Source organism: Penicillium griseofulvum, assembly GCF_001561935.1.
Source record: "Penicillium griseofulvum strain PG3 chromosome Unknown contig_80, whole genome shotgun sequence".
NCBI classification, from domain to species: Eukaryota; Fungi; Ascomycota; class Eurotiomycetes; order Eurotiales; family Aspergillaceae; genus Penicillium; species Penicillium griseofulvum.
In genome coordinates this window covers 55596-79681 of record NW_024467471.1, presented here as the reverse complement: position 1 = coordinate 79681, position 24086 = coordinate 55596, and the positions used below count along the sequence as shown (strand labels likewise).

Below are 24086 nucleotides of genomic sequence, written 5' to 3'. Positions count from 1 at the left end.
TATATGTATTCAGGTTTTTCTAAATCACTCACATTATCACCCTTGCGGATCCATAATTTCAAGGTCACGTGAGAGATGCCGCTAAGATTGTGTGCCTGAAGATCGTGATCTTTTGTGGACGCGCCAAGACGCATCACTGTGTGACCCCGGTCAATATGGCGCATGTTCGATCTCAGTCCGACTCATCCTTCGGATCTTCGGCGTCGGAACAGGATGTGCAAGATGACTCTAGCAAGGAGAAAAAGTCTCTCTTCATCTCCGTGAAACAGAGATGGCAGAAATTGGGCCTGGACAGACCCACCATTCTCCTGATGATGAAGTGAGTTCAGGGCCATTCTTCGAGTGTAATACAGCAGGGTATTTCTAATAGTTACTTTAGGGGCGGTCTTCCACCAACTATAGCCATTTCAATGTGAGTTACCTTGGAAGTTCCCGGTATATCCGAATCGGCCTGACCCTTAATCTAGCTGCCAATCCAAGGTTGTCGCCGATGAGTACAAGACCTTGAGCTATCTCGTACCCATCATTTCTATCCTTGGCTTTGCAATTATGCCGCGCGCCAAGTTTATTCAGATGATGATCTTCGACATTTTGGCTGTCTGTATAGCAGCATCTTTCGCTCTGTTGACAATGTTTTCTAGTGTCAGGGCGCGCCAACACACCGCTACTGATCCTAGCGAAAAATACAATTCCTCCGCGTCTGCTGTTAGTGGTGTGTGGCTGTTTTTTCAAATCTGGATGGTTCACACCTTCCGTGCCAAATACCCGCAGCTGCAATTTCCTGTGATTATTTACGCAATTTTCGCGAATGTTTCTTCGATATACGCTCCACAGATGCAGAGTATGACAGCTGCGTTTAATATGGTCAGGCAATTGGTTGCAGCCTTCTTCACTGGCCTCGGAATTTCAACAGCAACATCGCTATTCATCCATCCGATAACGTCACGCCAGGTAGTCTTCAAACAAATGGCGAGCTACATTGGCGGGCTTCGCTCAGCCTTGAATGCTCATGCTCTATATTATCAATCATTGGAAAGAGACGACATGTTCGGTCGCACAGAAACATATGATGAATTTCGTGAGAAGTTTGGTAAGAAGGGAAAGATCTACAGCCCCGAGGCAGAGGCCATCCGCGCTGCGGTGCGACAGATCACTGATATCCACGCCAAACTTCACGGTGATCTCACATTTGCGAAGCGTGAAGTTGCATTAGGAAAATTGGGACCCGATGATATTCAGGCGATCTTTCGTCATCTTCGCCAGATCATGATCCCAGTTGTGGGGTTGAGCTTCGTGGTGGATATCTTTGAGCGAATGTCAGACTATAACAGATGGAACCGGCCCATTGACCTAAACGAGCCTGTAGTCCCAGAGGATATGCGACAGCGCGTTGTGCACGAGTGGAATGATATCATGAGGGCGGTACATGATCCATTCGCGGTGATGATCCAAACCATTGATGAAGGATTGCTACATACATCCTATGTCTTCAGGCTGACGAAACCACCCAAACGCAAAGCTGCAGCAAGATCTTCTGATGACAATTCGACAGAGGAAGGGAACGATATGGAGGCCACAGCCGAGAACACTGCTCCTGGAGAAAAATCATTCGTCAACCACTATGAAAAGAAACTCGGCGAATTTCGCATCGCGAAACGTCTCGCCCTGCAGACATGGGCCGAGGAGAAGGGTGTCACGCTCCCGCCTGACTTTTTCGAGCACCGTAGTTCTCCTGAAAGGCTGAACACCGACTTTTTGGACACCTCGGCTACGCAGAAAGAGCGAAGTCGACGACAGCTGTATCTATTTCTATATGTAAGTCTTCGTCCACTGGTCACTGAGTATGGTCGAAGCTAACACAAACGTAGATGGAGCAATTGCTGTACTCGACCGGTCAAACTGTGCTTGACTTTGTCCGTTATGCCGACCATGTTGAAGCCAAAGGGAAGCTATTGAAGACTCGACTCGTCATTCCTGGTAGTAAGCGAGTTTGGAAGTGGGCCAAGTCTTTTTTGAGTGCGGAGGATCACGATGATGATAATATGGGTGACATTCATACCCAAAATAACATCCTTCAACTTGGCGAGGCGTATAGACTTCGCAAAGACCCCGAGCACCTGCCACCGACCACTCGCTTTGAGAGAATTGGGGACAAGATTCGGGTCTTCCCGGGGTTTCTGCGCTCGTTTGAGTCAACTTACGGCTTCCGTGTCGCCTGTGCCACCATGACTGTTGCGGTAATAGGGTTCCTACATGATACCCAGGTCTTCTTCATTGCACAAAGATTAGTATGGGCTATGATCATGATCAATCTCAGCATGTCTCCCACTTCAGGACAGAGCATTTTCAGTTTTGTGTTGCGGATTTTAGGTACATTCCTTGCAATGGTGGCAAGCTTTCTGATATGGTATATCCCAGCTCAAAGGACACCGGGTATTATTGTTTTCCTGTTTATCTTTGTCTCCATTGCATCTTACATCCCAATCAAGATGTTCCGCTTCCGAGCCGTCGGGATCATCAGCATCGTCACTACAAGTATGATCATCGGTTATGAGCTCCAGGTTCGCCGAGTGGGCGAGGCAATTGCGACATCCAATGGACAAGTCTACTACCCCATTTACCTCTTGGCACCGTATCGGCTGGCGGTTGTGGCTGGCGGTATTGCTGTCGCATTCATTTGGACGTTCTTCCCATATCCAATCTCTGAGCACTCAGTCCTGCGTCAAAGTCTAGGAGCATCGTTGTATCTTCTGGCAAACTACTACTCAATCATCCATGAGACGATATCCGGTCGCATGCGTGGCGATGAGGGCGAATACCTACTCAAGAGGACTTCTGCGGGTCGCAAACTGGAGAAATCTCGCCACAAAGTGTTCTCAAAGCAGATGCTTATGCTAGCCGGTTTACGGACATACTCTGGGTTCCTTCGCTGGGAGGTTCCAGTTGGCGGTCGCTTCCCCAAGAAGCAGTATGACTCGATTATTGTCTGTGTAGAGAAGTATGTCATGCCCTTCCATCTCTTTTTCTGGAACTAACGGTGGTTATCTTTTTAGCATCGTGAACTATCTCAGCTTGCTGGGGTATGCATCAGACACCCTCATGAATCTAGGCGACGACGAAGATGAGACAAATACCATCTGGATGATCGATTTCCGACGGTTGATCAATACTGCCAAGGTGACGACTCACGAGGTGACGTCTTTGCTCTGCCTTCTCTCTGCTAGCATTACGAACCGACAACCTCTACCACCATATCTCAAAGCACCCCGTCCGTACGGCTTCACGAAGCGCCTCCAGGAACTTGACAGTGAGCTTCTGAGCCTCCGGCACATTGCCGAGCCTGGATTCGCGGCATTTGCCGTTTTGCAGATCTCAACCCGCTGCATTGTCGGTGATATGGACAGGTTACTCCGGTAGGCCTCTATTCAAACTCCGTTATTAGATATCACCGTCTTTGCTAATATAGATATTCATTCTAGACTCGTCAAAGGATTAGTCGGCGAATTGGACTTCTCTTTTCACGCTGTAACCACAGGAGAGTCAATGGCCGAGTCTCGAATGCCCTCCCGGGCCGGATCAAGAGCGGATTTGACCGAGTACGCATCATCGAGACATGGTGATCGGGACAAGAACGATTGATTTGCTATATCTCTTTTTGGTCTGTTCACGGTAACCATCTTTTCCGTACATATTTGAACGTGGTTTGTACATAACCAGATAACGAACATCGTTATACCATCGACTTCATCGGTACATAGTGAAGTCGTACAAATTACTGTTAATCTCACCATCAATACCCCGCATTCGGTCGATCTCCATGACCACCTAACCAGACTTGCAACCTGCCCTCAATCTTCCTCTTTCTCTCTCCATTGCATCTGCTCAGTATAACCAACCAGGATGGCTGAAGTGAAAATAGACCAAGCTATTTTCGCCCAATCCGCTGGTAAAACGGTCCTGGTAACTGGTGCAGCGCGCGGGATCGGAGCCGCAACCGCAATCCTATTCAACTCCTACGGCGCCAATGTCGTTCTCGCCGATGTCCCCCAACTGCAAGGCAGCGCCGAGGAAGTCATTCAGAAACAAATGAAATTTCCAACCCGCGCAATATTCGTATCTACTAATATCGTCAACTGGGCGGAGCTAACAGCATGCTTCGAAGCGGCGATCACAACATTCGGCAAAATTGATATCGTTATAGCTAACGCGGGTATTATGGAGTCCGAGTCCGTCTTGGACATGGACAACGTGGATGCGGACGGGCATCTTCTCGAGAGTGTGGAGGCAGGGAGGGTTATTGATGTCAATCTAAAGGGGACATTGAACAGTGAATTTCTCCATCTTCAATCTCGGATTGAATCTGAGTTTGTCTCAGTCGCATACTAATGACCTGCCTATCCATCTCTACAAAACAGCTCTGCGCTTGGGATTACACTATATGAAATCCTCCACATCTACCAGCCCAAGCCCCCAACCGACAAAATCAATCTTGCTAGTTGCATCCACATCGAGTTATTTTGGTGGAACCGGTGTAGCCGCCTACATCGCGTCAAAACATGGCGTGCTGGGTCTCCTTCGCGCGTGTCAAGATGTTGCGCGCAGACACGGCGTCCGGGTTAATGCTGTTGCGCCGTTTTTGACACCAACTCATATCACCGCTGGCTTTTCCGATAAGTGGGACGCGGCTGGTCTTCAGAAGAATACACCAAATGGAGTTGCCCAGGCTATTGCAGTTGTAGCCTTGAATAAAGAGCGGCGGGGGCAGTGTGTTTTGGTGAGGTAACTTTCAAGAATGGTTTGCTGCAATGCTAATCCTCTTTTTATATTATAGGTTGCTGGTAAGTATCTCCGAGAACTTGAGGAGTCTAGGGCAACGCTTTTGTCTTTGTGGTTGGGGGATGATCTTGCGGGGTTTATGCGTCAGGCTATGCAGTTCTTTGTTGGTATTGGGGGATATGTCCTGCCTAAGAAGGATTAGGAGTCACTATTGCATCTGCGAATGCTTTATTAACGAGATTAGGTTTGGTTTTAGGAACACGACAGTAATGCAATTTCCAGTATAGCATATCGCTCATTCCAGTTCTATATCTCAGGGCCCATGGCCAGCGCCATCTCTACCGAGATGCCTTGTACTTGCTGCGGCGCAGTAGCCGTCAACTGGTCAAATTATCCGGCTTACGGGCCCGCAGCCCGACTGCCTGGATCGTGAATTATTTGATATTCTCATATTTTCTACTCTCGAGCAACGATTCTATGAGTGGAAAAATTATATTTATGTTAATAGAGAGAACCCAAAATCGTGGTTCTGCGTGGAAATCCAGCTCATGGCTGTGTCAGTTGATTCTCGTGGGGTAAGAATTCGCGTTCACCGTCTCGACAACTCAGTCCTCTTCTAACAACTTCCCCCTCTTATTTTTTCGTATCATTATTCGGTGAGTTTCCTCTTTGGTGGAAATATTTTCTGTAGGGCCACTGGGAGTAGAGCCCTGCCACTTTAATTCTAACGTTGATTCCAAGGTCTTATGGATCCCAACGGCCATGACTTACTACGCCCTGACTTTCTCCTTTCACGCGAGACTTTGACTGATTCTCGGACAAAATGGCATATCTTACTGTCCTCGGCTCAGTCCGCAACCAACTTTCCTTATTCCTGCGGCAATGTGAAAACCCTCCTCAACAAAACGCCTGCAGTCCCCCAATCCACTGCGGGAGGTTACAGAGTCTGCTGGAAAGCATAATTTGTCCTTAGAAGGCTACTCAAACTGGTCAGTCTTGCCGGTTGAAGAGCCGTCAAGGCTTAATTGTGAGCTACCCCCTTTCAAAAGGAATCCATCCCGAATTGTCTATATTGCGAACTCCCGTCCAAAGACATGCACTTTGTCAGCAGAATACATCCCCGAATGGACTGGGTTTCACCCACTCCAAGGGCTTCCGGGTAACTATCTCTGTGTTTTCGTCCTTGGCTGGTCGTACATCCTCTCAGCGCGTATGATAGAGCTACGCCGGAGAACAACACATGATAAGATTGTGTATACAAACAAGTACGCACAATGGGATAGGCGTGTAGTAGACCAGCCTGGAGATAACTTCGAACTTGATATTGGAAGCAACGATTTGGCTGAAGTTCAATGGTGGGCTGCAATCCTCGCAGAGGGACGTGGCTGGGAGGCGAGTCTTTCTCGAGATGATAAACAGTATTATCCGCCATGGGAATGTCACTTGGAGCGCAGTTCATTCAGACTACATCACCACGCACAGACACCATCCTCTGCCTCCGCCTTCGAGCCACCGTCTGCAGCAGAAGCTCATGAATACCTTTGCAATTTTGCCCGATTCCATGATTCTTTCGATCAATTGATTGCTGCGTTAGCTGCAACCCTCACATTGCCGTCGCATAATCGATTTGGTGCTTCCATTACTCTACCTAGACCTATCAATAGACCCACCCCACGCCGGAACACCGAGTTGATGTACGCAGATCAAATGCCGACTACTGCTGAGCTTCCTCATTTCATGGCGCTGTCATGCACTTCAGGTCTCGTTACATCATGTCTATTGACCTCTTTCTGGGAACCGGGTATCCCATGCAATCTAGCCAGTCACTGGCTAGCGCCGATAAAAGAAGTGCTTTCGCCGTTCATTCTGTCAAGTAATCTTCACCCGATCATTGTTGCCATGTCTCAACGCAGACCGAATATAGCATCACTATGGCTAGGCTCTGCAATCACAGGTCTCTTGCCCCGAATATTGCAAGTGTCCTTGACGTTCGTACCAACAGTCTGTTTAGAGGGTGTTGTGTGGACTTCATCTCCTCAATCATTTATGGACCCTCAGTACCACCGTCATGCACCAATTACGAATATCCATGGCCTAGATATGATCTCAAGAGAAGACGAAATCCGCCTACTATTCGTCACGGATGAGGACTCGCAAGATTACGGAAACCCACCGCTCTCTCCATATCCTCCCTTTGGCCGGGTGGATGTCCAGAACACATCTCTTGGCGTTAGATTGCATTTGTCGTGCGATCACCGGCCGGAATATCACTCTTGGAATTGGCTATGTCAAAAGGGGAAAGTCTTGGGTGATTTTGGCATGTCATATGGGACACAGTCGGCAACTCCGATATCAAGGATCCAAGCAATGCCATCAATCTCGGCAGACACTGTTATAATAAGCCCCCTCATAGTCGGGCTAAGCCTTGTACATCCCAGTACTGAAGAAGACTTTGACGATAGTGTTTCCGAAATTGCTACACGAAATTTATTTTCTTGGACTCTTTTTGCCGAAGGTGTCAGGACAGAAGAAAAGGCATTGTGGAAACACGAATGGTTGGAATTCTTGGTTGATAGGGACGATAATGCTGGGTCAAGTGAAACTAGCTCGTCAGATGAAGGAGAGGAAGTAAATGATCGAAATTCTGTTCATGTCCGAGAGTGGCGGGATAAGGTTCAATATGAATGAAGCGAGTTGGAAAATCGATTCTTTGTTCAGACAAGACAAGCTGCCATATAGTCCCGACATGACTTTCATGTCACTTCAACTCTCACCACTATCAATCACCGCGTGTTCCACAGCCCCCTAATTCCCATTTTGTGAGATTTAGTAGGATGTGTCCCAAGTAGATCTCTCACAAAATCCATAAAGTCCATAACGAAGCCCAACCCAACCCACTAATGGGCTGGGTTTTGGGCCCTATTTTCGGGCCCATTGGTAGGCCATGGGCGCGGGGCGAAAGCCCACTCTGGGCTTCAATGGGGGCCCAATTGGGCCCAATAAGCACCAAACAATGCAAAGTCCCAAGGAGACTATCCGCGAGAAGAAATATGACCTCTAGCTAAGGATTTTCAAGAATCTGATTTGAGCACGTACAGAAAGGAGTGTGTGTCTCCCTTTAGAATAGGGTGGATGTAGATTCAGGATCGCAGTTCTCACCCCTACGGCAACGCGAGGGTGGAGGTAGGCACAGTCTGCCGTGGCATTCATACACGTGAATCGTTGATACCAATACATGCTAATGAACAACTTGGACGTTAAAATGGCCTCACTTCTCTATGTCACTATAAAAACTATTATTGGATAATCAGACGCCTATACAGCTTTCTGCACCTGCGGTTTCAATAAGAGGCTCATAGTAAAAAAAAATGTTTCCTAGCGTTTCCTTAAGAATATAGCTTATTCAATCGTTGTTCTACTACACAATTATATATATCGCTCCTGTGATACAACTTGATGACACCACCACACCATAATTTAGGCCGAGTTTATGCAGGAATACTCCTTACATTACACATGGAATGCTTGTTGCACCTTCATCGTGACAGCTAACAAGGGAAGGGGTAAGGAGGTTGGAATTCCAACCTGCTAAAGCCCCTACGGACACCCTTTAATTCATCATTCCTAGGAGTTTAGCTCTAATAATTCCCCGCCATAGAAGGGTTGAGTAAAAAAATATCAGATCTCGGACCAATTGCCATGCAGTTATTATATATCCCTTGCTTTGTGGAATCCTCCTAAATAGGCTCCTTCGTAGGTTTCCCCGATGACCAAGGGGCGGAGCTCCTATTACCTCCAATGACTGTGGCTCTTCTATCCCACGTTGGGGTGGTAACTCTGTAGTCCTAGCTATGGAATCTCTTCCAAGAACTCCTGTTCGGTTTGGGATTGATGCTGCAGTCGACCTCAGACACCATAATATCAACGACCTAACGGCTTGTATATATACTTCGAAGAGCCTCTCGGCAGCGGGGATCAACACAAATGGGACGTCACTCAATAGCCGAAGAAATCTACGATAATGAGACTAAAATCAACTTCGGCGTGCCGGACAGCGTCCAAAGCATGGACGGTGTGATGCACAACCCAGCATTGGGGAGCTCAATACAACTATTTGAACGTGAACCCTCACCCGAAGAACAGGAAAGACGATTCGACGTGCAGGAATGGTTGGTTTTCATCTGTATCGTTATTCTGGCAATGATGGATTCGTTCAATGCGACCGTTCTGATTCCAGCCTTACCTGTATGTCACATGCAATCCCCCCGAGTGACATTTTATATCTATAACAGAACTAACTAGACCTCAATCTAGGACCTGGCAAACACATTTGCGAAGCCACTAGCAAGCACATTCTGGGTTAACACGGTATACCTCCTTTTCGGCGCAGGCAGCCAACTATACTTTACAATGATGAGCGAAGTCTTCAGCCATGGACCCATATGGATCATCGCCGTAGTCGTCGCAACAATCGGCACAGGAATCTGTTGCGGCTCCATGAGTCTAGTGGAACTGATAATCGGCCGCATGATCCAGGGTATCGGCAGCGGGGGCGCAATGGGCCTGTGTTTTGTGATAATGACCGAGACGATGCCTGAGTCCATCCACTCACGATATTCGTGCTATATCCTACTTACACGCATGTGTGGCGGCATCCTGGGTCCCATTATAGGAGGCTTGTTCATTGACAATGCTAACTGGAGGTGTGCGTTTTATTTCAACTTTATTTTCTGTGCGCTTGGCTTGTTGGGGATTCCATTTGCCGTGGATCTTCGTGCGTTGACGCATATCCCGATGCGCAAAGTGCGCATTTTGGATTGGTCGGGCGCTACTTTGGCCTTTTTGGGTCTTGGGAATATCCTGGTTGGTCTTTCTTGGGGTGGGAGCTTGTATCGTTGGGGGGACTGGCAGACCATTGTGCCTCTTGCCATTGGCGCTGTCTTTCTTCTCGTGCTTCTCTTTTGGGAGTCTAAGTGGGCGCTGTATCCGCAGTTTGGGAGGAGGGTATTTCGATCGAGGATGATGGCTATGACACATCTAGGATGCCTTTTGCATGGCTTTGTGGTCAGTAGGCGTTTTCGTTGCAGTTGGTTCGTGTTGTCTGACATACCAGTATAGGTCTTTGCCCACTTGCAATTCTTCCCATTGTACTTCATTTCCATTCATTATATGTCCGCCACCTTGTCGGGCCTCACCTTGCTTGCCATGGTTGGGATGGCAATTGTGCCCGCTACGGTGGTTGGTATCACTCTCGCCAAAGAGTTGAGATGTACCCAGTGGATCATCTCCGGTGGTTGGGTATTGACTGCCCTTGTGAGTGGTTGCTCCATCCTCTTGGATAGCTCCACGCCGACCGTAGCGTGGGTATTCTTGTTGTTTACAGCAGGCCTTGGACATGGTCTGTTGCTTGCGAGTTACAATGTTCGCATCCAGAATCTGCCCAGAGACGGGGATTGCTCCCTGTCGACTCTGCCAACAACAATGTCAAATTACATGCGAGCTTGGGGTATGGCAGTTGCGGTCCCTGTTGGAGGAGTAGTGTTGTTGAACTTCTTCGGCAATGGGTTTGCAAATGTTGACCTGGATCGAGATATGGTAAACACTGCCAACGGATATCTCATTCTGATGAAGGATGTGAGCATGACAAGTCCACAGAGGGAGGCGATTACAATTGTTTCGGTCGCAGCATTTCAAGCAGTATGGGATCTCATCACGGCTGTGGCTATTCTCGGGGGAATTTCCTCTGGTTTCCTGTGGCGGGAAAAATAATGTGAATAGTCAACGTGTCAAAAATTGAATGACATTGCAATTACCACATTTGTCGTATCTCGGATGTCTGAAAATAATACGGTCACCTAGCCGAATAGAGTATAAGGAGAGGTCAATGTAAGCGTAAGAAGCCAATTAATCAATTGGACCGTGGTAAGGATAAGTCGGATTTCAGGCTAAAGACTACTTTGACACGAGAATGAAACATGGCTCTTCGGCTAAGGTGATCAGGCTGGCATGGTTTGTCCGGTGATGTTCATGAGTCTTTCTACCTCACTCTCACTCGAACGGCCTTTATCCTTCAGTCTCTGCGGAAGAACGAACCCTCGCTTCCCCTTAATTTTCCAGCCAGACAGCCTGTCCCTGCCAAGCATCTCTAGCGTCTTCTTCTCAACAAGACTGTACTTGGAGGGATCATCCCTGTCAAACTTAAACGGCTGTTTCAGGGCGACTGGTGGGTTGGTGATAACGCGTGGATTTCTCAGGCTGTTGACAGAAATAGAGTGAAGCATCAGAGGATGAAGAAGCACCACATCGCCCACCTTACCGGTCATCTGGTGGAAATCACTACATTTCTTCATAATATCCGAATAAAAGGGGGTATCCCCGGGGTTTCCAACAGGCTGTTGGTCACGGGGATACATGTATGGTGTCACGCCCTCAGGGTGATTGAACTAGAAACCCGAGTCAGCAAGGGGCAAAAGTGGAACAGGAAGCTTAGCCTCATACCAGATGCTGGGCAACATATTTCATTCCCTCAGGGCAGATCATAGTTCCTCCTGCACGGTCCTCTATATCGGTAAATAACGGGATAACAAGCAGGGCCTGTTCAGGCGAATCAAGAAAATGGATAAAGAAGTCGCCATCCACATGCCACCCCGGCAGATCAGCAGGATGGGGCCAAGTACCCTCGGTTTCGGCCGACCCGAGATTTACGATCAAGGCATCGTTCCAAGTAGCCGAATCCGTGGCTATACGGTCTTCGCCGCCGAGAAGCTCACAGATGGCCGCCCATGCCTTGGGTGCGAAGGTCCTAACGGGTTCTTCCTTGGTATCACTCATGTGGGTAACTTCGGTTGTCCATGTAGACTTATCCGTTGGTGAGACGCCGAGTCTAGTCCACACATCCCCTGCCCATTCTGTTGCTTTCTCCCGGGAGAAACACTCGGGTAGACGCACGTATCCATATCTCATAAAATGATCGATTTGCTCTTGTGAGAGCTTATAGTTAGGTAAGTCTGACATAGTGTCTGAGTCTGAGAGCTACAGCATGAGCCCATATTTTATTTTATAAATGAATGTGGTTAGTTGTAATAGTGGCAGTTACTCACTTGGGGAAGGTGTGGCTTGTACAACTGCCGTTATTCTGCCGGTAATTTTAGATTGAACCAATGAGAATTCGTTTCTTGCCTCTTTAAATTGAGGCGGTCGCTGGGAAACCGAAGAAGGAAGCGGTGAAACTCGGGTTCGCATGTATTTCCTCAACCGATGGCGTTTGCTTGAAGCTGAACAAGATTTAGTGCCAATAACTGTCTAATAAATGGCGTTGCCAAGAATATGTCTTCCGGCTAAAAGAGAGAGGTCTAGCCTACTACATTTTCCCCCGCAAATGAAGACAGCTCCCTAACTTTCCTAGACTTTCCCCCAAACTTCCCCTGCGCGTCTTGGCATCACCACTCACACCACTCATTTCCCGTCAGGTGGCGTCCAGGCTAATATCGTCACTGAATCCGGCACGGAGCAATTTACTTACACCCTAAACGTGTTCATGCAGAAAACTCTCAACACGAAGCATCCATATTGTTGATCAGGATCAGACTCAAATACCTCAATCAACACGGACTACATGCATTTTCCCTTCTCCAGGTTTATCAACGTATGGGTCTCGGGCCGCGTAACCCACATAGTTGTGGGGAAGAAACGAAATTCGTCTCGTGCTCCAAAGACTGAACATGTGGTTTCCCCCAAGCGAGGGTGATTTTGACCACGCGGGTCGCCTGTTATAGCCCATTCAGAGATGCACCAATCATTGTACTTCATTATAATGTGGGACCCAGTGGAATTAGCCTGGGCCTGAAACCTGGACCTAAAACCCGGGGATGGAACGTTTTTGCGCGACTAGTATCCCCTATAGGGCAAGCTCCGTTGAACAGTCACCAATCTGGCTAGTCCTTGCATGAATAGGCATTTTCTAGTCCCGGCGCTGCACGAAATCAGCCCTAGCGTCCTTGAACCCTCAGTTTTCTCTATTTTATTTTTCCCAATATGTGTTTCGATCGAAAACTGGGGAGAGCTGTTGACTCAGTCAGCCTAGCCAAGACATCAATTCCCATATTAGCCGGCTAATATCATTGCTTAATATCCCGAGATGGCAAATCTGAATTGTTTTAAAACCACCGATGAGCCCCCCGATCTCCGCATTCTGCTTTGTTGTATCACAAACTCAGTGGACATACCCACTTACTATCTATATCACGTACATTGCCTTTGGCTAAGCAGGCTATACGGACAGCATGGCTATCGCTGTTGGAGCTTCGGCTCTGAAGTCCGATGTCGACGCGACTCAGGCGTCATCGCCCGAGTTAGAGAAGGTTAACTGGTGGCAAGAGCCTGGTCTGCGCAGGCTTTACTGCTGGGCTGCTGTACTCTGTGTCGCTTCCGCTACTACTGGATACGATGGGTAAGCCTCATAGCTTTGTCATTCGAGATGTATAGGGCTGACCGAGTGTGCAGAATGATGCTTAACACCTCCCAAAATTTGGATGCTTGGCAGTTGTACTTCGACAAACCCAGTGGCGCCAAGCTGGGATTGATGAACGCGATCTACCAGATTGGTAGTCTTGCCAGTTTCCCTTTCGTGTAAGTTATCCTGCACTAAGTACAATGGAAGCTTGCTGACTCGAATAGTCCCTTCTTCGCTGATCGATTCGGCCGCAAGGTTCCCATCATGATGGGATGTCTCTTGATGATTTTCGGTGGTTTGCTCGGTGCATTCTGCACAAACTATGGAAGTAAGCTTGACCATTTTATACACTCAAATCATTATATTTGCTAATCTTATTAGTGTACGTCGCCGGTCGATTGCTCCTTGGCTTCGGCAACAGTCTGGCCCAGATGGCTTCCCCCGTCCTCCTCGCTGAGATTTGCCACCCCCAACACCGTGGAAAGGTCACCACTATTTACAACTGCTTGTGGAACTTGGGCGCACTCCGTACGTACCCTTCGGGCCAGTCTCCCGACTTCTATGTACTAATTGAATCTAGTTGTCGCATGGATTGCGTGGGGAACGATGTATATTCCCAACGATTGGTCATGGCGCAGTCTTACCATCCTTCAAATTCTCCCCGCTGCTATCCAGATCACCTTCATCTGGTGTAAGTTCCCACTTTCCTTTGTATCAAGTCTTATACATATGGCTAATCATTATTAGGGGTCCCTGAGTCTCCCCGTTGGCTCGTCTCCAAGGAGCGTTACGAGGACGCATTGGACATTCTCGCCTATTACCACGGAAATGGAGATAAGAACAATGCCACCGTTCAATTCGAGTACCGCGAGATTAAGGAGACTATCAGCCTGGAGATGCGATTCCAGAAGAACAGCAGCTACTTGGACTTCATGAAGACCAAGGGTAACCGTTACCGTTTGGCACTCTTGATCTCTCTGGGTGTCATTTCCCAATACAGTGGCAATGCCTTGTTCAGCAACTACACCAATTTGATCTACAACAGCATGGGTATTACCGAACAAACCAAGAAGATTCCCGTTCGTTTCCCCGTGCCTTCCGCTAAATGACCCCTCGCTGACGTTTTACAGCTCAACGGTGGACAAACCCTCCTCAGTCTGGTTGTCAGTGTTTCTAGTGCATTCTTCGTTGACCGAGTTGGTCGCCGACCTCTTTTCCTCATCTCTACTATTGGTACGTCCGACCATGTTTGCAATACATTTCGCCGAGTTACTGACTTGCTCTTCTTAGGCATGGTCCTCATGTTCCTCTCATGGACTGTCGTTTCCTCCGTCTACGAGAGAACCCAGGATGTCAAAACCGCCGGCTACCCACAGGTCGTCTTCGTCTGGCTCTTTTCCGTGTTCTACGCCATCGCCTGGTCCGGTCTGCTCGTCGCCTACTCGCTCGAGATTCTCCCCTACCGTCTGCGCGCCAAGGGTGTCATGATCATGAACTTGACTGTACAAGCATCTCTGGTTCTCGGAAAGTAAGTCACCTTCAATGTTGATATACGTTGTTTAGACAAGTCTGACCATCCTAGTTACACCAACCCAATTGCCTGGGAGAAACTTCCTCACCACTGGAACTTGTCGCTGATCTACACTATTTGGATCTTCGTCGAGCTCTGCTTTGTCTACTTCTTCTACGTTGAGACTCGGGGTCCCACTCTTGAGGAGCTGGCCAAGATCTTCGATGGTGATGATGCCGATGTGGCCAATATTGATCTCCAGCAGGTCGAGAAGGAGATCGAAATCACCGAGAAGGAGAATCCTGAGTTTAGGGAGCGTGCTTGATTGTTCGCTTGACTTTTGGTTGTGAAAAGATATCCATGTGTTTTACTTTCTGTTTCTTTGCCTGAATTAATTTGATATTAATGCTGTTGGATGACGCCATGTCTATGGTTTGCTGATTGGATCTCTGAATGATAGTTTGCTACATTTCTTGGGTATAAAACCCCTGCCTTTTCATAGGTTTTACAAAATCAAGAATTCTCCTTTGTTCGTGATGTCTCTCTTACTCTGATTTCAGGAAATGAAGTATATGGCTGTTCCTTCCTTTTATAACTTCTTATACTTCCTAACTTCACTTCTTCCTTTCGAACATCAACTTCGATAACCCAAACATCTCTCATTCCACTTACATAAACATGCGCTTCCACTTTGCCGCTCTTCTGGGCGTTGCTCACTTGGTTTTTGCGGCTCCGTTTCACAATTGTTCGCGCCGTCTTCCGGATGGAATGCCGAATCCAAGCCCCAGTGAGCTAGAGCAGATCGAGTTGAATGCGCATGGAACTCTGCCAAATACGCCTCCTCCCAAGGGTATTAGCGCATTAGGAATCACCAACCTCAAGCTTATCGCATTCAACGAACTGTTTGAAGTTGCATTTTTCCATCAACTGATCACGAACATCACCGAAGGGGTCATGGGGTACCGCTTCTCTGATGAAGACGACTATAACTTTGTTTTGAATGGCTTGAAGGTGATTCTAGCGGTATGAGATGATATTCCTATCAGTCTCGCTGGGTAATATTTACTAATTCGACCCAGCAAGAGGAGCTCCATGTGCTGGATGCCAACAACGCGCTGGCACATGTTGGTATTGAACCAATCGAGCCGTGTTGCTATACCTTCCCGGTCCAAGACTTTGATTCAGCCATCTTGCTCGCCAGTACCTTCACAGACGTGGTTCTGGGAACTCTGCAGGACGTCGTGGAGAGATTTGCTATGGGCGGTGACTTTGGACTCACACGCGCGATTTCCTCAGTCCTTGGCCAGGAAGGAGAACAGCAGGGCTGGTTCCGTATCATGCAGGGCAAGGTCCCCAGTGAACTGCCATTCTTGACAACCAGTGATCTCAACTTCGCCTTCACTGCGATTCAGAGCTTCATCGTGCCCGGCACTTGTCCTAACATCGACACCATTCCTCTAAAAATCTTCCCACCTCTCAACATCGAAGGCCCGACGGCAGAGACTGGAAACATCAAGGTTTCATTCGGCGATAGTGACGAGATTGATGAGGACATGTTGTGGATCGCCTATATCAATCAGCAGAATCTGCCGCTCGTGGAACCTCTCCAAGTTATCTGGAGGGCGAACGGCACAATCACTGCAAAGGCTTTGTTCCCTTATGACGCATATCTGATGAACGGGTTGACCATCGCTGCGGTGACCGCAACCAAGGGACCTTTCCCAGATGCGTACAGTGTGGCGAACGCAACTCTCGCCGGTCCTGCTCTCTTCATCATCAACTGATGGAACGAACTATATCCTCACCCGCCTCTGGCAGATTCGTGACATACGCATATCACTATCGTTATCAGCCGTATGACTTGAGCACAACTTGAACATCCATCAACTTGATTGTTCTAGTTTCAGTCTTACTATTCTAGCCAATAAGAACTTGGAACTCATGACTTCCTCAGCAATACCAGTGAATCACATAGAAACCTGATTATAAGCTTAAATAATAACTCTAACTCTCAACTACATACAACTCACACCCCAGATGGAGATCAGACCAAACCCATCTCACAGCTTACCCTGTCCAGCATTAGCATTGACGCTCGCAACAACAGAAGTATAAGCCGCGGCGGAGGCAATATTCTTCCCAGCAAAGTTAACCAAGAATCCCGTATCAGCCTGCTTAAACGCCCCAGACGACCCAAACCCGTTTGTCTGACACGCCCGTCCAAGATGAGCACTGCAAACAGCATTGGTATTGGTATCCGGCGAGGTAAACAACTGTCCAGCAATCGGCGTCTCAACAACAGCAGCAATATTCTGGAACACATTTCCTTCAGCGAGGACGTATCCACCCGCACCGATCTCAAACGCATGGCCAACGTTCTGGTACCAGTAGTTGTTAACCTGTAGGTGTTAGTGTATTCGTATTGACAGCCTCCGGAGAAAAAGTAGAGAAAAAGGCCATTAACTCACAGCATGCAGAAGAGTATTTCCCTGCACTTTGGGGGCACGTCCACTAGTGTGGAAAATGTAGTTACCCTTCATGGTAACGAGGTCACTGGATCCGTCGAGGTAGACGCCCCAGTAGTGGTAACCGTTGCAGGTGGCGGACCATGTGCTGGTGCCGTCGATGAAGCTGTTGGAGATTGTAACGCGCTTGGAGGCCTCGGTTCCGAGGACGATGTGTTGGCGGGAGATGCGGGCTGTTGTGACGTGGTCGATCCAGACCATGTCGGCGTTGTTGATGGTGATTGCGTCGCCGCCCCAGACGTATTTTGGGTTGATGTCGGTGATAGCGACGTTCCTGTGGGATTAGGTTGATGTCTCGTATAGGTTTTCGCAGGTGGCTTACTGGATGATGACGTTGTTCGCACCGCTGACGATTCGAAGGCCCTTGCCCTTGATGATACCCTTGTTTCCGGAGCCGACGATGGACTTGTTGGATTTGACGGTTATTCCGAGGGTGCCGGCCTTGTCACTGGAGGGAATTAGTATGCAGAAATAATCTGGGTTGGGAATTTGTGCGTACTAGCTGACAGGGACGGAGGGTGCGTTCGGCTGGTAGTTCTTGCACCAGTCGTTCTGGTTTATGGCGACCTGGCAAGCAGAGCCAGTGCCCCATGGCGCGCAGCCGGTGCCGGTGCCGGTTCCCTCTGTACCAGTGAAGTCGAAGGTCTTGGTTAGGATGATCACGCGTGGAGAAGAGTCACCCAGGTACGAGACTAGCTCGGCTGTGGTGCTGGGGTAGACAGGAGTGGCAGAGCCACCACCAGTTACGCCTTTGGCAAAACCCTCTGCTGCGCCGGTGACACCGACGGCAGCGGCTCGCACTGCGAGTGCTGCAAGGATGGCTGCAATCTTCATGGTTGCCTTTTAAGGAAGTTGGATTGGTTGAGATGAACTGAAGAGAAGATGTCGGGCGGGATGGACATCTTATATAGGAATAAGCAATCGGTCGAAGACAGCTCCAAGCTAAGACTAGCATGTTTGAGAATGCGGCTAATCTCCGGCATGTAGCCGTAGACCCGCTGAATAATGATACCATAGCTAGGCCTTGGATTCAGCATAAAAATGTGGACCTCCAAGTCTTGGAGTCTTGGATTGTCCATATTTTTGCGGGGAAAACAGCCACTCCTGCTATGCCCGGGGGTGTGAGGAAATATCCGGAATAATTGCGGCTTGATACGCGAGTTGATACACCAATAGGGTGAGTTTGGGATAATTTGTATATGCCCGTGGCCGAAAGGTGTATACAAAATCATTGAAGAATTTAGAGTTGAGTGTAAATAAGGCCAGCCTTACAGGATCGACTCCGGTGTGTGAAGATGTCTCACATCTTATCCGTGAATATTCCCCACGTGTCTAAAGTAAGCTTATTAGCTCGGATTCTTTACTTGAATGAGTATATTCTCCGAGGATGTCCTTTTTTTTTTGCAAGGTCTTCACTCTTTCTCCTGTCTGTGCTGAAATATGATGTTCGGAGATGATATTTACCGTCTTGGCGAAGTGATGTTCTGTTTATTGCATCAATCACAGTCTAAAATTGTAGGTGAAGATCATCTCTTTATCGGGTCATGTGGTCCCATGTTATCCACCGGAGCTGTCAGATCCACCGGCTCTGTATAATCTCGGTGATTTGCTGGAGAAACGAATAAATGTAGGCTTCATCCCAAGGTAAAGAAAAGATCATGGATGATCATAAATTCCATCCATTAAACATGTGTACTCTATACAATGATGCATGGTATACAAAAAGCAAGTTCAAAAAGCTATACATAACCATTTTCAGAGAAAATGCACTCCAATATCCTAGAAAGCGACAGGCAGAGGACGCTCAAGGTAGCCGCGCCACTGGGGGAGTGCGCGGTCACCCTTAGCGCCTTGGTTCTTCTTCAGATCCTCGATAGCACTAGCGTACTTAATCAAGGTGGGCTCGGAGAAAGCAGTGTTCATGATAGCAAGACCAAAGGGCATACCCGAGACATCACTAACGCCAGCGGGCAGAGTGATAACAGGGTAACCAGCCTGGGCAGCGATCTCAATGCTCTGAGCAACATCGGGAGGCACAAGGAGACCATCGAGAGTAACGCTGCCCTGCTTCAGAGCAGCATCGATACCCTCCTCACGGGTAGTGCGCTGGCAGAACTCCAGAGCCTGGAAGTAGGTCTCGTCCATGCGACCCTTGGTCTCGAGGGAAGCGATGAGACCGTCCTGGCCAGAGCCGAAGGCAGGGTGGATACCGGGCAGACCACCCTCGGAGCCGTAGTTATCGATGTTGTACTGGACGAGGTCCTCGACGGAGCGGACGTTGGTGTTCTCGACCTCGGACAGGTAATCGTGCAGGTTGTTGTAGAAGTCGACCTTGATGTAGGAGTATGAGGACTCGTTGGCATAACCGCGGGTGGTACCGTAGTCCCAGTTCCAGCCATCGGGAGAGACAATCGTCTTGTAGTGAGGGAGCTCGGTGCCGTTGATGACGGTGGCACCAGCGGACTCAATCAGCTCGACCAGGTCGAGGAGCTGGGCGATTTGCTTAGGGTCGCCAAGGGCCCAGAAGGACTCCCATGGGATACCGAAGACGGCACCCTTAAGAGCGGTGTGGTCGGTCAGGAACTGGGCGTAGCCACCTTTGGGGGTGCGACCCTCCTGGGCGGAGGTGTAGTTGTCGCGCGAGTCAATGCCGTAGATGGCATCTAGGGCGTAGACAGCATCACGGACGGTCTTGCCGAAGGTGCCGACGGTGTCCTGGTGAGTGGACTCGGGAATGACACCCGCACGGGAGGTCAGACCAACGGTAGGCTTGATACCAACAATGGAGTTGCGCTGAGCGGGGTTGATGACACTGCCATCGGTCTCGGTTCCAAGAGCAATAGGGACCAGGTTAGCGCCGACGGCGACACCGGAGCCAGTGCTGCTGCCACCGGGGTTAACGGTGAAGTTATAAGCACTACGGCACTGGCCGCCACGGGCGCTGAAGCCTTCGGAGTAGTTGTTGGAGCGCATGTCGGCCCACTCGCTCAGAGCAGCCTTGCCCAGAAGCAGAGCACCGGCCTTGCGCATGCCGTGGACAACGTAGGAATCACGGGGCACGACGTTACCGAGCAGAGCCCAGCTGCCGGCAGTGGTCTCCATACGATCCTTACTGGCAATGTTATCCTTGACAATGAATGGGATACCGTGGAGAGGACCACGAACAATGCCATTGGCACGCTCCGCATCGAGCTTCTGGGCAATGGAGAAAGCATCCGGGTTCACTTGCAGGATAGCACTATTGAGACTGTTAGTCAACAATTATATGACAGGGAGTCAACAAAACATACTTTAAGTAAGGCTGAGTCTGGTGGACACGGTCCATGTAGCATTCCAGCAATTGAACACCGGTGAAAGTGCCAATCTCCAACTGGGCCTGTATTTGATCTATAGTAGCCTCCTCCAGCTTAAAGCCGTGGCAAGGTCGCATAGCAAACTGTTCAGCACCATGGCCACCTAGACGAGGGAAGTCATAAAGATAGGGATCGGTAAGGATCTGTGAGTCGACCAAGGAGTCGGCCTGAGCAACAGAGCTCACCAAGGCGAGACCGCTCACTAATGTCTGAATTAAAGGTGCCATAATAATTATATTACAAACCACCAAAAACCATACAAAGATGTCAATATTTTGGGGGAGTTCGTGCTGATATACTCGAAACACGTGGATCTCCCTGACTAATCGGTTATAAACCCGATATTTTTTGACTTCACTTCCTTTAAGCGCTTATTTTTTTTCCTTTCAGTTTTATTTAGCTTATCTGTTTGGTTTAATCCCATTATATCCTATCCACTGAACTATTGGACTCGTGGCGTTCATCAGAAACCTATGAAAAAGGAAAACATCAACCCATAGCTAATTAATCTGCCTTAATTAATCTAACACCTCGGCTACAGAACCAATACACCTTCCTAAAACTGTACTTTAACTGGATCCGAAGAATTTGCCGACTCCATATCGACTCCATATCGTACCATCGGCACCGAGTTATACTCCGTTCGATCCTGACCCACTTCGGCACTTTTTGATTGGCAGTTTGACACGAGAGCCCCATTTTGTGAGGATTCTGTCACTGTCTCGGCACAGTTCGGCCTCGCGATAGACTTTGATATAGGATTTAATATACATACAGGGTCAAATGCCAGAAACCCCCAGTTTAAGGCATGTGGTAAGCCATTCTTCAGCAATCGTTACTTCTGCAGTAGTTCTGCAGACTTAGGGCTAACTGTATACATATGTATATTCTGAGAGTTAACCGCCTAACGGTATACTTCAATATTTTCATTGTACGTAATTCCAACTTAAGATTATATTCTAACTTTCATATAAAGCTATTAGACTTCTCCAGATTCAATTGTCTCAGCCTATTGAGGCTTTTATAATGGGGTATGGACCCCTAGCCACTGATAATGTGCTCCCTTGGAATCAAAAGACCCGCTTCCACTTGACAGAATTGTATCCGTTCCTTGGAGCCTTGTCCCACTTGCTCCGACATCATCATTTCCCTTATATCATGTGCCCTTGGTACCCTTCTACTGCATCTTTCCTTTGATAATGCTTTAAATTTTTGCTATGATTATACCTGACGACATCCTTGTGGCACATGCAGCAGGGAGAATCCCGAGCGATGTCACAATCAAATACCTCGCAGAGACCCGGGATAAACCCGCTATTGTGGGAATCATTTTCATGATATGTTTCACGGGCCTGTTGATGATTGTACGCCTATATGCTCGAGGATTCATTGTGAAAAAGATTGGACTGGACGATGGATTGGCCGTTGTGACGCTGGTAGGACTCATCCACTTTTCGCCCCAGATCTGCACTAAATATGCATAGCCGTGCACTATAGAAATGGCTAGTTACGAAAAATATAGTCACTAACAATCACTCCGATTGCAGATCTTCTATATTGCTTTTGTCATCCTCTCCATCGTCTTGATCAACTTAGGAAGTGGTCGCCACATTGAATACATTCAATATGTGTTATCCCCAGATACAGTCCGTGACACTGAAGTTTTGGACTTCGTCGCCCACATTATCTACACAACCGCTCTAGTCCTATGTCGACTCTCCGGTCTTGCCTTCTACTACCGGCTCTCAGCCCGCTCAACAAAACTCCACCTGAGCATTATCATAGCCGCACCGCTCCTTCTCGCCGCCTACATACCCCAGCTCTTCCTCCTGATCTTCCACTGCAAGCCGGTAACAGGGCTGTGGCCCTATGAGTGGCAAGTCGAGCCAAAGAAATACACATGTCTCTCATGGGGACTCGTATACTCGGTGAACTCGGGACTATCTCTCGCATGCGATCTGCTGATGTTCGCGATCCCGGCCGCACTCATTAAGGGACTGCACGTCTCTTTGAAAAAGAAGATCAAGCTATCGATTGTGATGTTCCCCGGTGTCTTGTGAGTAACCTCTCCAAATTCTTCAACTCCCACAAAACTAACACCCCATAGCGTAATCGTGATCTCCGCAATCCGCGTCTGGCTTGTAGCAGTGGGTCAATGGAATTCTGACGGCAGCTGGGCTTATAACCCAATGATGTGCGTTGAGAACGCTGAGATCGCTGCAACTCTAGTCGCGCTCTCAGTGCCAGCGCTCAAACCCGTTTTCGGAAACTTGTTCGCGCACCTCACCGAGTACACGTCTAGTCACACGCGCTCGCGCTCGACTAAGCTGCACAGCCTTGGTCAGTCTAAGGCTATGGGCAGTGGCGCTGTCTCCACTAATCGGGATAGCAAGCGTCTCATTAACTGGTCTAAGATTGTGAAGGATGATTATGAGATGATGCCTTCTGAGGTCTCGGTTTCGAGAGATATTAGTGGATCGAGGGGGAGTGCTCGTACTGGGAAGGAGAAGAAGCACGGTTCGAAAGTTCCCGGGATTCGGGTTACGAATGAAGTTAAGATTAGTTCCGAGGATGAGAGGGTTAGTGTTGACGGCCCCGGGTCAAGGGGGCGTTAGAGGTGTTTTCTCTTTTTGTTCTAATAGATATGGGTATACTAGACTTAGATGACGTTAAAGGTCTTTCTTAAGATATACTACACGCTCTGAATACGGCGTTGGCTATGCCTTTCCATTCTCTTCTTGGTAAGAATTCGTCAACGGCAAGGCAGACAGGGAGACAAGCCCTATGGACAGCCTGGTCATCCAGTCCTTTGTCGCCGTGGCTTCAGAGCGTCAGGCGTGAAACAAATAGCTCAAGCATTATAGACAAACCTCGAGATCTCCCCACTTGAAAATAAACCTACATATTTTGCTGTTCGAGAATGGACCCCATGACTCGCTCGCCTCCATCCAACAGCTAGGCGCTGTTTTGGACGTTTCAATAACAGAAAGCGTTATAGACAACTAAATAGTTACCAACAGGATCTTGGACTATATATAACAGTCTTTCTTTTCTGTCCTAACAATTACATATATCACCATCTTCAGTCCTATCTATCTTCATCTGAGGCCACTTCAAGAAAACTCAATTTCAATGTCTACCTGTTGCCAATACTATGGCTTCAAGATCCCATCCCACTACCGAAATCAGCGCAATACCCCCAGTCGATCCTCCACGCCAGCGTCCCAAAGTCCACCCCGATACACCCATATCTGAACTCAAATCATGCTACGGACAAAACCACCCCCACTATCCAAAAATCGTCAGACAGTATTACGAGCTCAACTCGAATCAACTCGACGATCTGCTGGCGTTCTTCCATCAAACCTATCCCCCAACCGCAGAAACTACTAGTTTTCGATATCCCAGGCCGATTTATCTGTGGCTCGGGTACAACGGGCAGCCGTATTCACTCAATGTTGAATACAAGC

The 24086-nt window shown here is 48.4% G+C and overlaps 8 protein-coding genes across 8 annotated transcripts; 5 read left to right on the top strand and 3 right to left on the bottom strand.

Moving 5' to 3' along the window:
- Window positions 1-155: 155 nt before the first annotated feature.
- Window positions 156-4978, top strand: PGRI_010830 (uncharacterized protein; the record flags this gene model as incomplete). The annotated part of the gene is made up of 9 exons (XM_040788796.1): window positions 156-319; window positions 380-412; window positions 468-1815; window positions 1869-2998; window positions 3054-3413; window positions 3480-3596; window positions 3900-4276; window positions 4329-4774; window positions 4832-4978. The coding sequence occupies 9 exons, from the start codon at window positions 156-158 to the stop codon at window positions 4976-4978; spliced, it is 4122 nt and encodes a 1373-aa protein (XP_040645749.1).
- A 3782-nt stretch (window positions 4979-8760) lies between these two features.
- PGRI_010820 (Major facilitator superfamily domain, general substrate transporter) lies at window positions 8761-10545 on the top strand (the record flags this gene model as incomplete). The annotated part of the gene is made up of 3 exons (XM_040788795.1): window positions 8761-9021; window positions 9091-9840; window positions 9895-10545. The coding sequence occupies 3 exons, from the start codon at window positions 8761-8763 to the stop codon at window positions 10543-10545; spliced, it is 1662 nt and encodes a 553-aa protein (XP_040645748.1).
- Window positions 10546-10772: 227 nt separating this feature from the next.
- Window positions 10773-11790, bottom strand: PGRI_010810 (uncharacterized protein; the record flags this gene model as incomplete). The annotated part of the gene is made up of 2 exons (XM_040788794.1): window positions 10773-11219; window positions 11275-11790. The coding sequence occupies 2 exons, from the start codon at window positions 11788-11790 to the stop codon at window positions 10773-10775; spliced, it is 963 nt and encodes a 320-aa protein (XP_040645747.1).
- Window positions 11791-13058: 1268 nt separating this feature from the next.
- Window positions 13059-15063, top strand: PGRI_010800 (putative MFS hexose transporter; the record flags this gene model as incomplete). Its single annotated transcript, XM_040788793.1, has 9 exons — window positions 13059-13225; window positions 13279-13404; window positions 13453-13556; window positions 13610-13756; window positions 13809-13919; window positions 13976-14307; window positions 14359-14461; window positions 14519-14756; window positions 14811-15063. 9 exons carry the CDS (start codon window positions 13059-13061, stop codon window positions 15061-15063), a joined length of 1581 nt encoding a protein of 526 aa, XP_040645746.1.
- A 353-nt stretch (window positions 15064-15416) lies between these two features.
- On the top strand, window positions 15417-16522 carry PGRI_010790 (putative sexual development protein (LsdA); the record flags this gene model as incomplete). Its single annotated transcript, XM_040788792.1, has 2 exons — window positions 15417-15761; window positions 15818-16522. The coding sequence occupies 2 exons, from the start codon at window positions 15417-15419 to the stop codon at window positions 16520-16522; spliced, it is 1050 nt and encodes a 349-aa protein (XP_040645745.1).
- A 276-nt stretch (window positions 16523-16798) lies between these two features.
- On the bottom strand, window positions 16799-18097 carry PGRI_010780 (polysaccharide lyase family 1 protein; the record flags this gene model as incomplete). Its single annotated transcript, XM_040788791.1, has 4 exons — window positions 16799-17137; window positions 17207-17537; window positions 17586-17711; window positions 17763-18097. 4 exons carry the CDS (start codon window positions 18095-18097, stop codon window positions 16799-16801), a joined length of 1131 nt encoding a protein of 376 aa, XP_040645744.1.
- Window positions 18098-19042: 945 nt separating this feature from the next.
- Window positions 19043-20874, bottom strand: PGRI_010770 (putative amidase; the record flags this gene model as incomplete). Its single annotated transcript, XM_040788790.1, has 3 exons — window positions 19043-20501; window positions 20554-20818; window positions 20862-20874. 3 exons carry the CDS (start codon window positions 20872-20874, stop codon window positions 19043-19045), a joined length of 1737 nt encoding a protein of 578 aa, XP_040645743.1.
- A 959-nt stretch (window positions 20875-21833) lies between these two features.
- PGRI_010760 (uncharacterized protein) lies at window positions 21834-23231 on the top strand (the record flags this gene model as incomplete). The annotated part of the gene is made up of 3 exons (XM_040788789.1): window positions 21834-22052; window positions 22164-22672; window positions 22724-23231. 3 exons carry the CDS (start codon window positions 21834-21836, stop codon window positions 23229-23231), a joined length of 1236 nt encoding a protein of 411 aa, XP_040645742.1.
- Window positions 23232-24086: the final 855 nt, after the last annotated feature.